The sequence below is a fragment of the Artemia sp. Qi Xiang Cuo genome, chromosome 18 (assembly GCF_049724085.1).
Source record: "Artemia sp. Qi Xiang Cuo chromosome 18, ASM4972408v1, whole genome shotgun sequence".
Classification (NCBI taxonomy): domain Eukaryota; kingdom Metazoa; phylum Arthropoda; class Branchiopoda; order Anostraca; family Artemiidae; genus Artemia; species Artemia sp. Qi Xiang Cuo.
In genome coordinates this window covers 5,131,555-5,147,447 of record NC_142811.1, presented here as the reverse complement: position 1 = coordinate 5,147,447, position 15,893 = coordinate 5,131,555, and the positions used below count along the sequence as shown (strand labels likewise).

The 15,893-nt window shown below is 34.9% G+C and overlaps 1 protein-coding gene across 1 annotated transcript in view; it reads left to right on the top strand.

The window, feature by feature from the left end:
* Window positions 1-15,893, top strand: part of RhoGEF3 (Rho guanine nucleotide exchange factor 3) — a 213,413-nt gene that overhangs the window by 73,615 nt on the left and 123,905 nt on the right. The window contains exons 4-5 of the mRNA XM_089104622.1: window positions 75-193; window positions 4,492-4,636. Of these exons, the coding sequence (XP_088960748.1) occupies window positions 75-193; window positions 4,492-4,636 (264 nt within the window). The remainder of the gene's footprint in view (window positions 1-74; window positions 194-4,491; window positions 4,637-15,893) is intronic.

Here is a 15,893-nt window from a genome sequence, read left to right as displayed (position 1 = left end):
CCCCCTCTCCTCCCAAATCGCTTACAAAACAGCACACTTGGTGAAATTCGATTTAACTTTAAGAAATATTTTAGGCCTTGGTCCGAAGCTTCTTCAAACCGATCCAGCGGTAGTGTAGCACCTCATCGACCCAACGGCCCTTGTGAATATTCAGCTGGTGGATCAAGAAGTCATTCTCCTGCACCGAGCATTGGTGAGCTTACTTTCGTAAATGTTTTTAAATTCTAGATACATCACCTTTTTAAAAAATCTTCTAACATTTAAATTTTGCTTTTTTTACCTTCTTGATCATAAATTCCTTTTTCTGTTGAAGATTGAATTTCTCTACAGCATGGTTAGCTACCGCTGCAAAGTAAGCCTGTAATATAGATAATTTCGGAGACCACACTGCCTTTCCATGACGATAAAATAAAAGTTCAAAATAGGGATAAAATCCTTTTTAATAGACAGTGTATGATAAATTTCACAAAAAATACCAGATATTTCACGTCAGTTTTACTACTGATGACGGTCACTGTATATGTGACTGAAATATCTGGTATTTTTTGTGAAATTTATCATACACTGTCTATTAAAAAGGATTTTATCCCTATTTTGAACTTTTATTTTAAAGCCTGTGATAGAGGCTCTCCTTTGAAACTGAGTGACACGAGCGGTCTTATATCTTTTCTTTTCAAACAATCTGTAAAATCTTGGCGATTTTTGGTATCCTTTTTTATGGGATAGGGAATGGATTGGGAATTCAGTAAGTCCCAAAAAATCTGTAGAAATCGGAGCACTGGATTTGAAATCGGTTTGCTCGACAGTTGTAAGATAGTCTATACGATAGTCATTAGAATTTCAGAACTTATGATTTTATAGTAACCACTCCACAATGGTTCACAACGCAATGGGCTTTTCTTCAAAGATGAAGGATGTAAGAGTTTGCTGGAAGTAGCGAGATGGTCTAAATTAGAATGTCACAACTTATGACACTTTTAGTTAGCTAAGCACAATGGTAACAGTACCTCAGTGTCTGCTGGCGAAAGAGGGTTGAAGTTAATTGCTCCCTGCCATAACGAAATTTGCTCTTAAGTTGGCAAGAAGAAACGAACTTTCAAGGGCATGGATAGACGTAAGCTCCGAAGAAAAAAAAGAAGCCTGAAATGTTACTAGAAGTATGAAATTAGCAAGTAGGCTCATTGACAAATAGACAATATTTTTTCACAGGCTTAGCAAATTTTTGCAACTACCCTTCGACACAGCGTCCCATTTAACCCATGCCCACGGCTATATTTCAGTAATTCAAAATATTGTGGTAATTCGATAATACAGATCTTGTCTTTTTGGTGTGTGCTGTCGACGACTTGCTTTTCTCGTTTATTTTCTTCTCGATTTTTTTTTTCAGCCAATCTTTTCTCTTTACTTACAGAAAAAGTTTTAAATTGGAGCATTTGAGATCAAAATTGTTTCTTACCATATCTAATTTTTGTACATTTTTTTTTATAAAGTCATGGGTTTTTTTCGCTAGCTTGTAATCTTTCGTCATGGACATATTTTCATCCAAAAAAATTTCAGAAATGATCGATGAGATAATGAAAAATGTACTTAGCTAATATATACATTAAATTTTTAAGAAGAAAAAATTGATATCATCAAAGTTGCTTTTACTATTTCTTGGGTGAAAAGAAAAACTCCCTGTGATAAACAGCTGCTTAATAACAGTTAAAAAACCGAAACGCATTTTTCACCTTTCTTCCTCTCCTGTCAAATTTATGTTCTGGGATATATCACTTTTTGGAGTTCCACAGCTGAGCTTCACATACATTAAAGTAGATAGATACCGACGCTGTCAAGCTTAATGGTTATATCTGACATTTTCACACCAGGGTTGCCAGCTTTTTGGTCCATGAATGTGTTCACTGAACATCGGAAAATGTGATGTATTTAGCTGAAATGAGTCTATCTTGAAATCTAAAAAAACTAGAGGTTATTTTTTCTTACCAGTTGTATTATTGAGCAGAAAACGCTTTGTAAACCTCTTTGAAAGTGGCAAGTTAACATCAAATATAATGAAAACGGAAAAGACCCATATAAAACATTCATACAAAAGGACTTAGTGTGAAAGCACGAAACTCATATAAACATATCAATCATATAAACATATTCTCGAGACAATCCTTTACTTACGACATCTTTGGCAAAACCTGGATGCTAAAAAAACACTACTTTCGTGAAAAATGACATTTTTACCAGAACATACATCCAGTTGAGAAATGTTTCGTTATATGCCATCAGTTTACAAAATATGTCCCTTTTTCGCCTATTTGTGTCCCAAATTTTTAAGATGTGTCACTTTTTGCCCTTTTATGTCATTGTGTCCCGGCACATGGGAATATGTCCTTTTGAAATAAAATATGTCGAGTTGGCAACCCTGTTTCACACTTCAGGTATGACCTTTAGGCGTAAAAATAGTGACAGTATGTCCAAGATGGTAAACGTATTTTTTTTTAATATTATTGAACACTATAAATGTATGAACATGAACACCATAAATTACAGCCAATTGTAATAAAGTGTATTAAAAACTGTAAACAATTTCAATTAGACAGTAAAAAAAAAATTATATAAAAATAATGTTAATGTCCGAATATTCCGGCTTAACTGGAGGCCTTTATCAACAAGAAAAAAACAAAACAAAAACTAGCCTAAACAAAACACACACAGAGAACATAATTCCGTAGATATCTTAAAACAATTTGTCTACAGTTCTATTATATTCGATGTGTATTTAATTTGAGATTGATTTGCTCTCAAGTTCCCCATAAATTGAAAAAAAAAAACAAAAAAAAACGATGGCTTTTGCAGAGGTTTTGAGTGGGATAAGGAGTAGAGTAGCCTAAGTGCAGAATTTTTTCTCTTTCTTTCTTTTGTTCTCTTTCTTAATTTGTTTTCCTTTTCTGATTATATTATATATGCAAAGGAGAACCAAGAAAAAATCTCATATTTATACATAACCTAATATGATAAAGCACAAACAATAAAAAAAATTGTAAAAGATTAATAAAAATTAAAATCTGATTGTTTGTGCTTTTGCGCTTTAACATATTGAATTTAGTTTAAATGTGAATTTTTCGTTGTTTGGTTTTGTGTACTATATGTTGTGTTGTTATTTATATGTTTTATTTTGGTTTGTTTTTTTCCCGTTGATAAAGGCATTCCGAATGTGAAGCCTAAATTTTCCGACTTTTATTACTATTTTTTTTTATTAAAGAGATTTTATTTTTATTTTTCACTCTCTTATTAAACATTATACCCATTTTAATATATTTTCGTTGTAACTGTAAGTGCGAAAGCAGTGTGGCCTAAGAAACTAATTACTTAAACACAGCCAATATTTAGGGGGGAAGAGCACCAGACAATTTTACAGGTGATCTCAATTAGCAAAAAAACGTATTTTTAAATCATAATTGTCCCGCGGGACCCGAAATTCGAACTCAGCTTTAGCAAAACACAATAGGAGCGACGCATGGACCTCAGTATAGTCAAGAAGAGCCCTCAGTCCAATAAGCGATAATGTCCAATAGGTCCGGTAGGGTACCTTTTTTTGGACAGATCTTGACTGGGGGGATTCCCCGTGTGCGATGGTGTGATCATAAATATTTTAAATTGCTTCAAAGTTGACTCTAAGTGCCTGTGCACTTCACCGAAATGGTTAAAAGGGCCTGTGCATGATCCAAAAATATGTGTTTGCTGTGCAATTTGTGCTACTTGTGATATGCTAGTTTGAGTATCCAAGTTCTTGGCGAACACTTTCAACATCTGTGACCTATTGAATGTTCATGTTGGTATTCATAATATTCCGCAGTTGCTATTTTGAATAAAAAATATAGTATATTAGTAATTTACTTTTCTTTAGGTGATTATACTTCTATATTCACATTGGGTCCCTTTTATTTTTGATACCTTGCATCAGTTTTTAGAATTGTGGATGTCCACCTAAATTTCTTCTATTAGTCTATTAGAAATACTTTTATTAAATAAGCTTTATAAATTATGCTACTAAATTATACGTACTATTAAATGAGAAGTCTAATATACTTAAAAAGATAAACAATTTCAAAACTAGGGAGAATATCACCTTTGAATTAAAGTTCAAATCCAAAATACATTTTTATTGCTGTTATATAATCTTTTTGCTACCTATATCTGCACCCAAAGAAAGGGGTAGGGGAATCCCTCTTCCCAAGGCTGCTCTGAAGGACCACCTTTCTTGGGAATTGGAAGAATGCTGCTAGATTTTTTTCTAATGTTGAAACCCTCTTAACTCCTAAAAAGATTGCTCTGGTCTGCTTTACATCCCTCTAAGAACCAGACCTGCCAATTGTGGCTTCTACCAGTTCCAGCGAAACATCATTTTTCTCTAAGCGGGTGATAAAACGATCAACTCGTTCTGTTCATTATTCTAAAGATTGATGTATTTCGTTTTAGCTTAGAAAATTACTTTTCCAGGCTCTGAGGGTGTTCTCCAAAAATTCCGGAAAAGTTTTTCGTTACGGTTTCATCGACGAGTCCCAAAAGCCAATGAAGAAGGTGTTGAAGTACCACTCAGCAGTCAAGAAGGGACGGACAATTTGGGAAGTGACACAACTTTCAGGTGGGTTTTGAAACATAACTTTTCTGACATCATAACGAGTCTGATTTCGTCGGTTCTAATTAGCATTGATTTTTTTTTGCTATAAAATAGATAGCAACGTTAATATTTGATTGTTATTTGGGACAGCTAAATTGTAATTATACCAAATTGTAATTACCATTTGCCAGCTTTAAGGAGCCTCCCCCAGGCCACTCAGCGTGTCCCCAGGTGGCGATAGGGGAACACCCTACAGATATGTAGGGTACCTCCATAGGAGGCATGGACCAAGGGGGAACCTGGTCCCTGGGGGCCCATAATAGAAACTGGGGCACTCTCACCCGGGGCCATTAATACAGGTGGAGGAAGAAAAAGGCCCCTCAAACGTTAACTCAACAGGGCCCACTGGCGTGTCCACACGTCCCGTGAGCTACAAACCTTCTCCCAGTAATGGGTTAAATTGCATGGGGACACAAAACACCATCGCGGGAGAATCCTTTATGGGAGGACAACTGCGGCAGGGCGTAACATCCAGACCTATGGACAACAGCCTCTGCAAAGGGCTACCTCGAACCTTCGGTGTACCTGTAAGACTGGGGACCTTGCGGTAAACCCTATTCCCACTTGAGGAGTGGCACCCCTCGAGGAAATTATAGACTAGTAAACGACACAGTATTCGCACGGGACTCTGATTAATCAATAATTCTTCTGGGCTTGGTCTGTTTTGACGGGTGTTTTCAGGCTGAAAAACCTCGTCCTAGCTAATTTATCTACTATGGGTTGCCTCCCCGTAGTAGCATAATATTTGTAGGCATGAATATATACTGAGTCGGAGGTAATAGGCTTGAGATTGTCGACTCTTGTTGATAGAAGAGCATCGCCAAGTGCTGAAAATCATGTTGTGACCAAGATGGGCCCAGGATTGCACAAAGCCTCCTTTCATGGAGGTCCCAGGGACTTCTTGCTGTCCGGTTCCATGCCGGCTTAAGCGCTTCGCTGTAGACTTGAGAAGATATGTGATCCCCGTCCTGCACTGGTATCCGGGATCATTGCTTCTCCTGAGGCCAAAATAATTTCAATCATCTAAAGAACATGAAAATTAGAACTTGAAATGTTAGGGCGTTAAAAAATGACTATGGTATCGACATTTTAACTGGCGAATTTAGACGATTTGAATTGGACTTGTTAGGAGTTTCAGAAACTCATAGCCCGGAAGTAGGAATCATAAAATTAGGTGATATAGAATTTGTTTGCACAAGCAGGAAGGACGGGGTACATAGACAGGGAGTAGGGCTCATGATGAATAAAGAAGCTGCTAAGTCTTGTTTAGGCTGGGAAGATATTAATAACAGAATACTAATGTCTCATTTTATAACTAAAAAGTTAAGGGTATCAGTTATAGTATTATATGCCCCTGTAGAACCGGCTGACGGAGATACTAGTGACTCAGATGAATTTTACTTACAGTTACAGGAGCGAATAGACAGGGTCCCAGTTAGAAATATGATGTTTTTACTAGGAGATTTTAACACACAGGTCAGTAGAAATGGGGATAGTTGGTATCCTAGCCTAGGTGAATTTGGTGTAGGAAAAGAAAACAGGAATGGCTCCAGACTTTTGCAATTTTGTTGGTATAACAATCTAGTTATAACCAATACGGTGTTTGGTCATAAGATGGTCCATAAGTTAACATGGTATTTACGTGATGATAAGACAGCAAATCTTATTAATTAGGTTATAGTCACTATATAAATAATATAACAGTAAGATCACGGGCCAGTGATTTTTGGCACTACATCCTTGGCGTGTACAAACAGCTCCTCCCATTTAATCTGTCATTAGCGGGTCAGTGTACAATGTTCAAGCCAAGTTTCGTTTTCAAGGGATATCTGACTTGTCTACCCGTGAAGAAATCGAATGTCGCTTATGTTTATAGTTGTTTAAATGTTCTCCGGAGTACTTGCACCTCGGTCCGGCTTTGTGGTTGAGATAGGGAATGATCATACTGTATTATATCTATATGCAGTGGTTATAGTAAACCGAAGACTGACAGGAGCAATACAAGATACTAGTGTATATAGGAGTGCTTTTATTGATGTTAAAAGTAAAGATCACCATCTAGTAGTGTCTAGGGTTAATTTAATGCTGAAATTTCGGAAGGGAACTACCTCCCGGGAAGTCATAATGTTGGTAGACTCCAGGATGAGAATTTGAGAGAAACTTTCCAGGAACAGTTGAATACTAAACTTCAGAATATAAAATTTGACAATGTGGAAGATGGTTGGAATGATTTTAGAAAAACAATTTGTGAAATTGCTGATGGTGTCATAGGGAAGAAAGTTAGGACTGCAGCTAGGAATATTAGTGAAGAAGGAATAATAGTGAAGAAGGCTTGTACAAGAATTATCTGAGTGATAGATCATATAAAAACAAAAGGAATGTAAAGGAAGTGTAGAAAGCATTAAAATATAAAATAAGGAGGTGTGAAGTGGATGGCCATGGATAAAATTGCCGAGTATCTGGGTGACGCATCTAGACGACATAATAATAAAATATTGTCTTGGTATGTTAATAAATTGAGAGGGAATAATCCATCATGACTTGTACCAGTTACAGATAGGAACGGGGCCACGATTAGTGATAAGGAAAGAGTTAGAGAGAGATGGGCAGAACATTTTGAGAATTTGCTAAACCGAGATACAGTTTCATGAAAAGATATAGAGGAAAATGAGAAAGTTTGTGATGCCATGGATGTGAAGGAAGATTTGTTTTATGAGGAAGAATTAGCGACAGTACTAACAGGATTAAAAACTAATAATGCTCCAGGTGTTGATAGTGTGGTAAATGAGTTTCTTAAATATGGCGGTTCTGAGCTTAGAAATAAGTTACTGAAGATTATGAATATGATTTCTGAAAAAGGGGAAGTACCTAACGATTTCAGGAAAACCTTAATTAAACCATTGTATAAGAAAGATGATAAGAGTGAGTCTGGTAATTATTGAGGTATTAGTCTGGTCTCTGTAGGTAGCAAATCACTTAGTAATATGATACTTTCTAGACTGAGAGATGCTGTAGATAAAGTTTTAAGAGAAGAACAGTTTCATTTTAGAAAAGGTAGATGATGTGTCGACCAAATTTTCACTCTTAGGTTTATAATTGAGAAGTACCTGAGTGGTCAGACACCTTTGGTCCTCAGTTTTATAGGTTATGAGCAACCGTTCGATTCTGCTGAAAGAAGAGCTTTAGCAAAGGTCTTATCCTTGTATGGTATACCAGACAAATACATTAAAATAATTAGTGCTATGTACGAGACTAACACTGCTGCGGTTAATGTAGGAAATCAGGTTAGCTGCTGGTTTTGTATTAAATCAGGAGTTAAGCAGGGTTGTGTTTTATCCCCCTTTATATGGACCATTTTGATGGATTTTGTCTTAAGGAGCACCGGAAAGGCAATGGGAGACCACGGAATCAAATGGGAAGCTAAAATTCTCCTGGAATTAGATTATGCTGATGATTTAAGCATCCTAGATGAAAGTGTGAGCAAAATGTATGATTTTTTAGAGGTTTTGCGAGTTCAGGGCACTAGAATAGGTTTGAAATTAATGTTAAGAAGACTAAGTCACTAAGGCTAGGAATAAGTGAAGATGAAAAGGTAACGTTTGGTAACGAAAAGATTAACCAGGTGGGCAGCCTCACTTACCTTGGTAGTATTATTAATAAAAACGGTGGGTGCAGTGAAGACGTTAAAAGTAGAATAGCCAAGGTTCAGGGTGTTTTTTCACAGTTAAAAAAAGCTTAGAAGAATAGGACGAAAAGTCTGCAAACCAAGATTAAAATATTAGAAGCTACAGTGATGACAGTGGCCAAATATGGCTCTGAAGTATGGTTGCTCCGAAAAGTGGATAAAGATTTGCGAGACGTTTTCCAGAGAAATTGCCTACGGATTGTTCTGGGTACCCGGTTGACTGGCCGTATTTCAAACAGTAGGCTGTACGAAAAATGTGGTTCTATCACGTTTTCAAGGGCTATAATGAAAGAAAGGTTGAGATGGGTAGGGCACGTTTTGCGGATGAAGGATGACAGATTGCGGAAGATTTTCTTTTTTGGCCAACCGTCTAGGGCTAAAGAGAAAGCAGGTCGTCTTGGGTCAGATGACGTCATAAAGAAAGATTTAAAAGGAAATGAGAACCTCCTGGGAGGGTGTAAAAAGGGGAGCTTTGAATATATTGGGATGAAGGAGGAGCGTGTGTGGCTGTGTTGGCCTCGTGTGGCTTGGTGCTGCGGTGAGTTGTTAGTAATTAGCATTGAATGACCACTTCCTACCAGTTCATGCAGAGCGGAAAGCAATGGAATTGCTTCCAGGAAGCAATGCAGAACGAAACTTGGATTCTGGAACAGAAAATAAAAAGTGAAGAAAAAGCTTATTTGGAAGCTAATCTCTTAAACTGATTTTAAATACAGTCCATGTTCATATTGATATGAGATAAGATTAATTATATCTTAAAGTCAATAATACGGCCATGTACACGAAAAAAGGACAAACATTATAAACGTATATCAACGACTTTCAGTAAACAGTTAAATGAAACGCTACATTTACTTAATACTGGAATTTTCTTTTAGTAAACATAATTTCTAGATACCTCGCTATTCTACAAATAAAATGTGGCGGGCTATTTAAGACATCTGGATGTATCAATTCCGTTTTCCCGAATATCCTTTCCTTTATCGTAGAGAGCCCCTGCCACCAGCTCAAGCAATGCACCATATCATCCCCCTTAACTTTGCAAAGCAGGCAAGTATACCTGTCTTCTTTGCAATTTCTTTCTTTTGAGAATCTGTTAAATCTTGCGCTAATTGGAAGCCAATGCAGCCCTGAGCTGCATCTACAATGTAAGATGTCTAGCTGGTAAATTCGGCTCAAGGTAGAACTCCTTCCCATAAACTGGGTAAGTCTTTAGCTCGACTTGGGTGACTTTATTTGGTAAGTCAATCTCTGGTAAGTTATTTTTTAAGTCAGCGTTTTAGACAATCAAGTGGGGGCACTCATAAGTCAATAAAAGGTTTAGATTCATGTCACGTTTTCACGTTTAGTCACGTTTTCTCCTAAAGGAGTATTAGCAGACTCATTTTGTATAATAAGTTTTTCAGATCACAACCTTTTAAACTGAACGCACAATTTAATTTGGATAGTAATCTTATTGTTCCTTGATTAACTAAGGGACAGCACTAAAGGTAAGCTGGCAGGTGTGATCACAATTTTTGCATAGACTTTTGCAGATCCACGCCTTTTTCTCAGACCAGAGTTACCATCGAAGTGCTATGTCGCGAGCCATGTCTTTAGCTCTGGTTTTAAAAATTCATATTTGCGTTTGAATGAGCTCTCTTTCAACATGTGTGTTCGAATGAGCTCCCTCTGTGGTCTATATGACCACTGCTTCGATAGGATCATCCCTTGACTGTTTGACTTTATTTAACATAATAAACGAAAATAAAAACCATTAAAAATATAAATCACTACGACAGGGGAAAAAAAATTTGCTAATGCGCACCGATTACCTGCATAAACATTCTTAAAACCATACTAAACTAATAAATAAATAAAAAAAAAAAAAAACAATCACTTTCTCCCAAAAAACCCCAGAGCAACAACCACCATCCACCATAAAACGCGGTGTTTTTCTCAGAAAAAACAAGCAAAACTTCGCATTTTCATTGATAGGAGCTGGAGATAAGTAATTCTAAGAAAACTAGGAGCATATCATAAATTCAAGGGGAAGGGGGGGGGGGGACTCGAGACCTCCTGGGCAAGTGCCAGATGTATAATGCTATCACCTAAATGATGATCTACCATTGTTTTTTTTTAAATTATTGTCTCTAATTAGATTAATACAGTATCGGCCCTGCTTTGGCTAAAATTGTTGTTTTGCTCGGACCGAATGTCATAAACAGATACTGCTCTGACGCATCTCCTTTGTGACTGTAAATTTTAAAACTTTAAATGTCCATTTAAGTAAGCTCTCTCACAATATTCTACGGCACGGGTTCAATACAATTGCCCTTGGTAAAAAAAAAAAAAAAATAAAAAATACAAAAATAAACACTAAAAAAAAAAAACACTAAAAAATAAACAGATTTTTCATTAAACCGGAAGCCCTATTGGGTGGTGTTTCCCCCTGATCTTTTAATTATTATATCACTAAAAAGTTTTGATCGTAAAATATAGAAATAGCAACTTTGAAATTTTTAGGACCGTCATAAAAATTAGATTTTTTTGACGGATATTTGCTATCAAAGTTTTATTCTTTATAATTTTTGCTGCTATTGACAAGGTTCACTCTTTACTTACCTTTCATTACCTCCGACGGTATTATATTTCGTTACACATTAAGTTAATAGTTGTTATAGGAAATTATTTGTAAGCTTTAATTAATGAGTTTGCAACTTCCTTAATTTGTGTACAGTATTGCTTAGTTGCTCACCAGCTATTAAGGATTGGGGCTGGGGCTTCAAACCGTGTATGTTTAGGACGAAAATATCAGAATTTTCGTTTGGCGTCCTTTAAGACGCCTTTAGGAGTAATATGTCCCTAAATTTCATATATAAAAGGATGTGAAAATGTATAAATAACTGATCAAATTTGAACTAAGACAGAAAGAAAAAAACAAAACAAAAAACTAAAAAACATACAAAAACGGAAGTTATCATCGACAAAGGATTTCTTTTTCGTTGAAAACGGCCCCTGGATGCAAAGTTTAAAATATTCGGGCTTGGACATAGAGCCCAAATATTCCACTGTCTTAGAGAAAAAAAAATCCCTATTGTTCTACTTGTTGTTTATGATGGAAAGGCAGCATGGTCTTCGTCGCTATTTACACACATATATATATATATATATATATATATATATATATATATATATATATATATATATATATATATATATATATATATATATATATGCAAATAGTTGGTTATGAAAAGGGTGGTTTTATATACCTTTATTGGTATTATATGCTCTTAGCTAAGATACTTTTATATATAAGATCTATTATAAACGCAGTGGTTCTTGGGGTCGTTGATCTCGAAATAGTTATAAGATATTCGGGCTTTCTTAGATAAGTATATTTCTTCACAGTGTTAGTTAAAAGTTCTACCCGTTATTTATATATTTTCAATTTATTTTATTTATGAATGTAAAAACTGTTGTGGAAGAAATTTCTTACCCCCTGAAGGTGGTATATTCGGACAAGGCGTTCATTATTGCCTATAATATGAGGTGGATTATTACATTTTTTTTAATTTTTTTTTTAGTTTAACACAGAAGCTTACATTCATATCTTTGCTTTTACGGAAAGGTGGCACCTTACCCCAAAAAAAAATTTGTTTCAAGAATCATGGTCTCTTAAGATTAGAAAATTATGTGATGACAGGTCCTTTTCGGCACTTTTTTTTTTAATTGTGTCAAACCAATGGTTGGAGAGAATATACAGATCGCTCAGTCGGACATTTTTAAATTGTTGTGTCCCTTTAAGGGCTCAAGGGTTAAACTGTCCTGTATCCAAATAAGGTTAAATCTTTTGAAGACTTTTTATTTCATCGTACTGTTGCGACATTTAATGCCAAAATATTGCTACATAAAAGTAAAAGATTTAGCGTTAAGATATATATATATATATATATATATATATATATATATATATATATATATATATATATATATATATATATATATATATATATATATATATTAGTAGAGAGGGGTCTTATACTCGTGTCCCTCACCCCTGCTGCCACCTACAACTTTTTTAACACCATATATTGACACGAGAACCACGTGGTTTATGGTTTTTCTCAGTGAGAATGAAAAAACAGTTGAAATTCTCACTTGAAAAACCATGAATTTTGTTGCATTTATGGTTGTTTTCTTGGATGGTTATGTGTGTGGGTCGATTTATTTGATGTTTTTCATGGATGTCAACATCAAATTATGGATGTTTTATGGTTTTTGTCAGTGAGAATTTGAAAAACATGAATTTTCTCACATTTATGTCTGTTTTCATGGATGTTTAATTGGTTTTGTCAGTGAGAATTTGAAAAACATGAATTTTCTCACATTTATGTCTGTTTTCATGGTTTTTGTCAGTGAGAATTTGAAAAACAGGAACATTGTCACATTTATGGATGTCAACAGCAATTCATGTCTGTTTAATGGTTTTCTCACTGAGAATGGACATGCTTGACGCGAATGCTATGGGATTGTTAGGCTAACCTAACCTAACCTGATGGATTATTGAGTCTAGCGGGTGACACATGACACATGACACATGACACATGACACATGACACGTGACACATGACACATGACACATGACACATGACACATGCCACACGACACATGACACTTGACACGTGACACGTGACACATGACACGTGACACATGACACATGACACATGACACGTGACACGTGACACATGACACGTGACACGTGACACGTGACACGTGACACATGACACATGACACGTGACACATGACACATCGCACATGACACGTGACACATGACACATGACAAATGACACATGACGCATGACACATGACACATGACATATGACACAAGAATGACGTAATCAACTAGGAAAAATGGATTTCCTGAGAAATTGATTACATAATCGGTAGAACCATATGAGGAGGTCTTGACGGGGGTCCATATATGGACATAGAATGACGTATTCGACTAGTAAAATGGATTTCTGAGAAATTGATTACATAATCAGTAGAACCCTATCAGAAGGTCATGACGGGAGTCCATACATGGGCATAGAATGACGTAATCGACTAGGACAGTTGGATATCTGATAAATTGATTAAATAATCGATAGAACCATATCAGGAGGTCGTGACGGGGGTCCATATATGGACATAGAATGACGTAATCGACTAGGAAAATGGATTTCCGTGTCATACTTACATTCTCTCGATTTTTCAAAGTTCATTTTGAATTTCTTTCATTGAAATGCAAGAGTTGGAATATTTCAGTAGTGTTTTGTTGTGGCTTACCTTGTCACAGTTACATTCTCTTGATTTTTCAAAGTTCATTTGAATTTCTTTCATTGAAATGCAAGGGTTGGATTATTTCAGTAGTGTTTTGTCATGGTTTACCTTGTCACAGTTACATTCTCTTGATTTTTCAAAGTCCATTTTGAATTTCTTTCATTGAAATGCAAGAGTTGGAATATTTCAGTAATGTTTTGTTATGGTTTACCTTGTCACAGTTACATTTTCTTGATTCTTCAAAGTTCATTTCGATTTTTTTTAGTTTAAATGCAAGAGTTGGTATATTTCAGTAGTGTATGGTTGTGGTATACCTTGTCACAGTTACATTTTCATGATTTTACAATGTTCATTTTAAATTTCTTTCGTTGAAATGCAAGAGTTGGAATATTTCAGTAGTGGTTTGTTGTGACTTACCTTGTCACAGTTACATTCTCTTAATTTTTCAAAGTTCATTTTGAATTTCATTCGTTGAAATGCAAGAGTTGGAATATTTCAGTAGTGCTATCTAGTGGTTTACTTTGTCACAGTTACATTCTTTTGTTTTTTCAAAGTTCATTTTTAATTTATTTCATTGAAATGCAAGGGTTGGAATATTTCAGTAATGTTTTGTTGCGGCTTACCTTGTCACAGTTACATTTTCTTGATTTTTCAAAGTTCATTTTGAATTTCTTTCATTGAAATGCAAGAGTTGGAATATTTCACTAGTGTTTGGTTGTGGTTTACCATGTCACAGTTACATTTTCATAATTTTTCAAAGTTCATTTTGAATTTCTTTCATTGAAATGCAAGAGTTGGAATATTTCAGTAGTGTTTGGTTGTGGTTTACCTTGACATAGCTACATTTTCATGATTTTTCAAATTGAATTTCTTTCATTGAAATGCAAGAGTTGGAATATTTCAGAAGTGTTTGGGTGTGGTTTCCATTGTCACAGTTACATTTTCTTGATTTTTCAAAGTTCATTTTGAATTTCTTTAGTTGAAATACAAGAGTTGGAATATTTCAGTAGTGTGTTATTGTAGTTTACCCTGTCACAGTTACATTTTCTTGATTTTTCAAAGTTCATTTTGAATTTCTTTCATTTAAATGCAACAGTTGGAATATTTCAGTAGTGTATGGTCGTTGTTTACATTGTCACAGTTACATTTTCTTTATTTTTCAAAGTTTATTTTTAATTTCTTTCTTTGAAATGCAAGAGTTGGACTATTTCAGTAGTGTTTGGTTGTGGTTTACCTTGTCACAGTTACATTTTCTTGATTTTTCAAAGATCATTTAGAATTTCTTTCATTGAAAAGCAAGAGTTGGAATATTTCAGTAGTGTTTGGACTTGGTTTAACTTTTAAAAGATAAAATCTCTTGATTTTTCAAAGTTAATTATGAATTTCTTTATTTGAAATGCAATAGTTGGAATATATCAGTAGAGTTTGGTTTTGGTTTAACTTGTCAAAGTTACATTTTCTTGATTTTTCAAAGTTCATTTTGAATTTCTTTCGTTCCAAAGTTCATTTTGAATTTCTTTCATTGAAATGCAAGAGTTGGAATATTTCAGTAGTGTTTGGTCGTGGTTTACCTTGTCACAGTTACATTTTCTTGATTTTTCAAAGTTCATTTTGAATTTCTTTCGTTGAAATGCAAGAGTTGGAATATTTCAGTAGTGTTTGGTCTTTTTGTACCTTGTCACAGTTACATTTTCTTGATTTTTCAAAGATCATTTTGAATTTCTGTCATTGAAATGCAATATTTGTAATCTTAAAGTATTGTTTGTTCGTGGTTTACATTGTCACAGTTACATTTTCATGATTTTTAAAAGTTCATTTTGAATTTCTTTCCTTGAAATGCAAGAGTTGGAATATTTCAGTAATGTATGGTTTTGGTTGACCTTGTCACAGTTACATTTTCATGATTTTTCAAAGTTCATTTTGAATTTCTTTCGTTGAAATGCAATAGTTGTACTATTTCAGTAGTGTATGGTTATGATATACCTTGTCAAAGTTACATTTTCATGATTTTACAAAGTTCATTTTGAATTTCTTTCATTGAAATGCAAGAGTTGGAATATTTCAGTAGTGTTTGATGGTGGTTTACCTTGTCACAGTTACATTTTCTTGATTTTTCAAAGCTCATTTCGAATTTCTTTCATTGAAAAGCAAGAGTTGGAATATTTCAGTAGTGTTTGGTAGTGGTTTACCTTGTCACAGTTACATTTTCGTGATTTTTCAAAGTTCATTT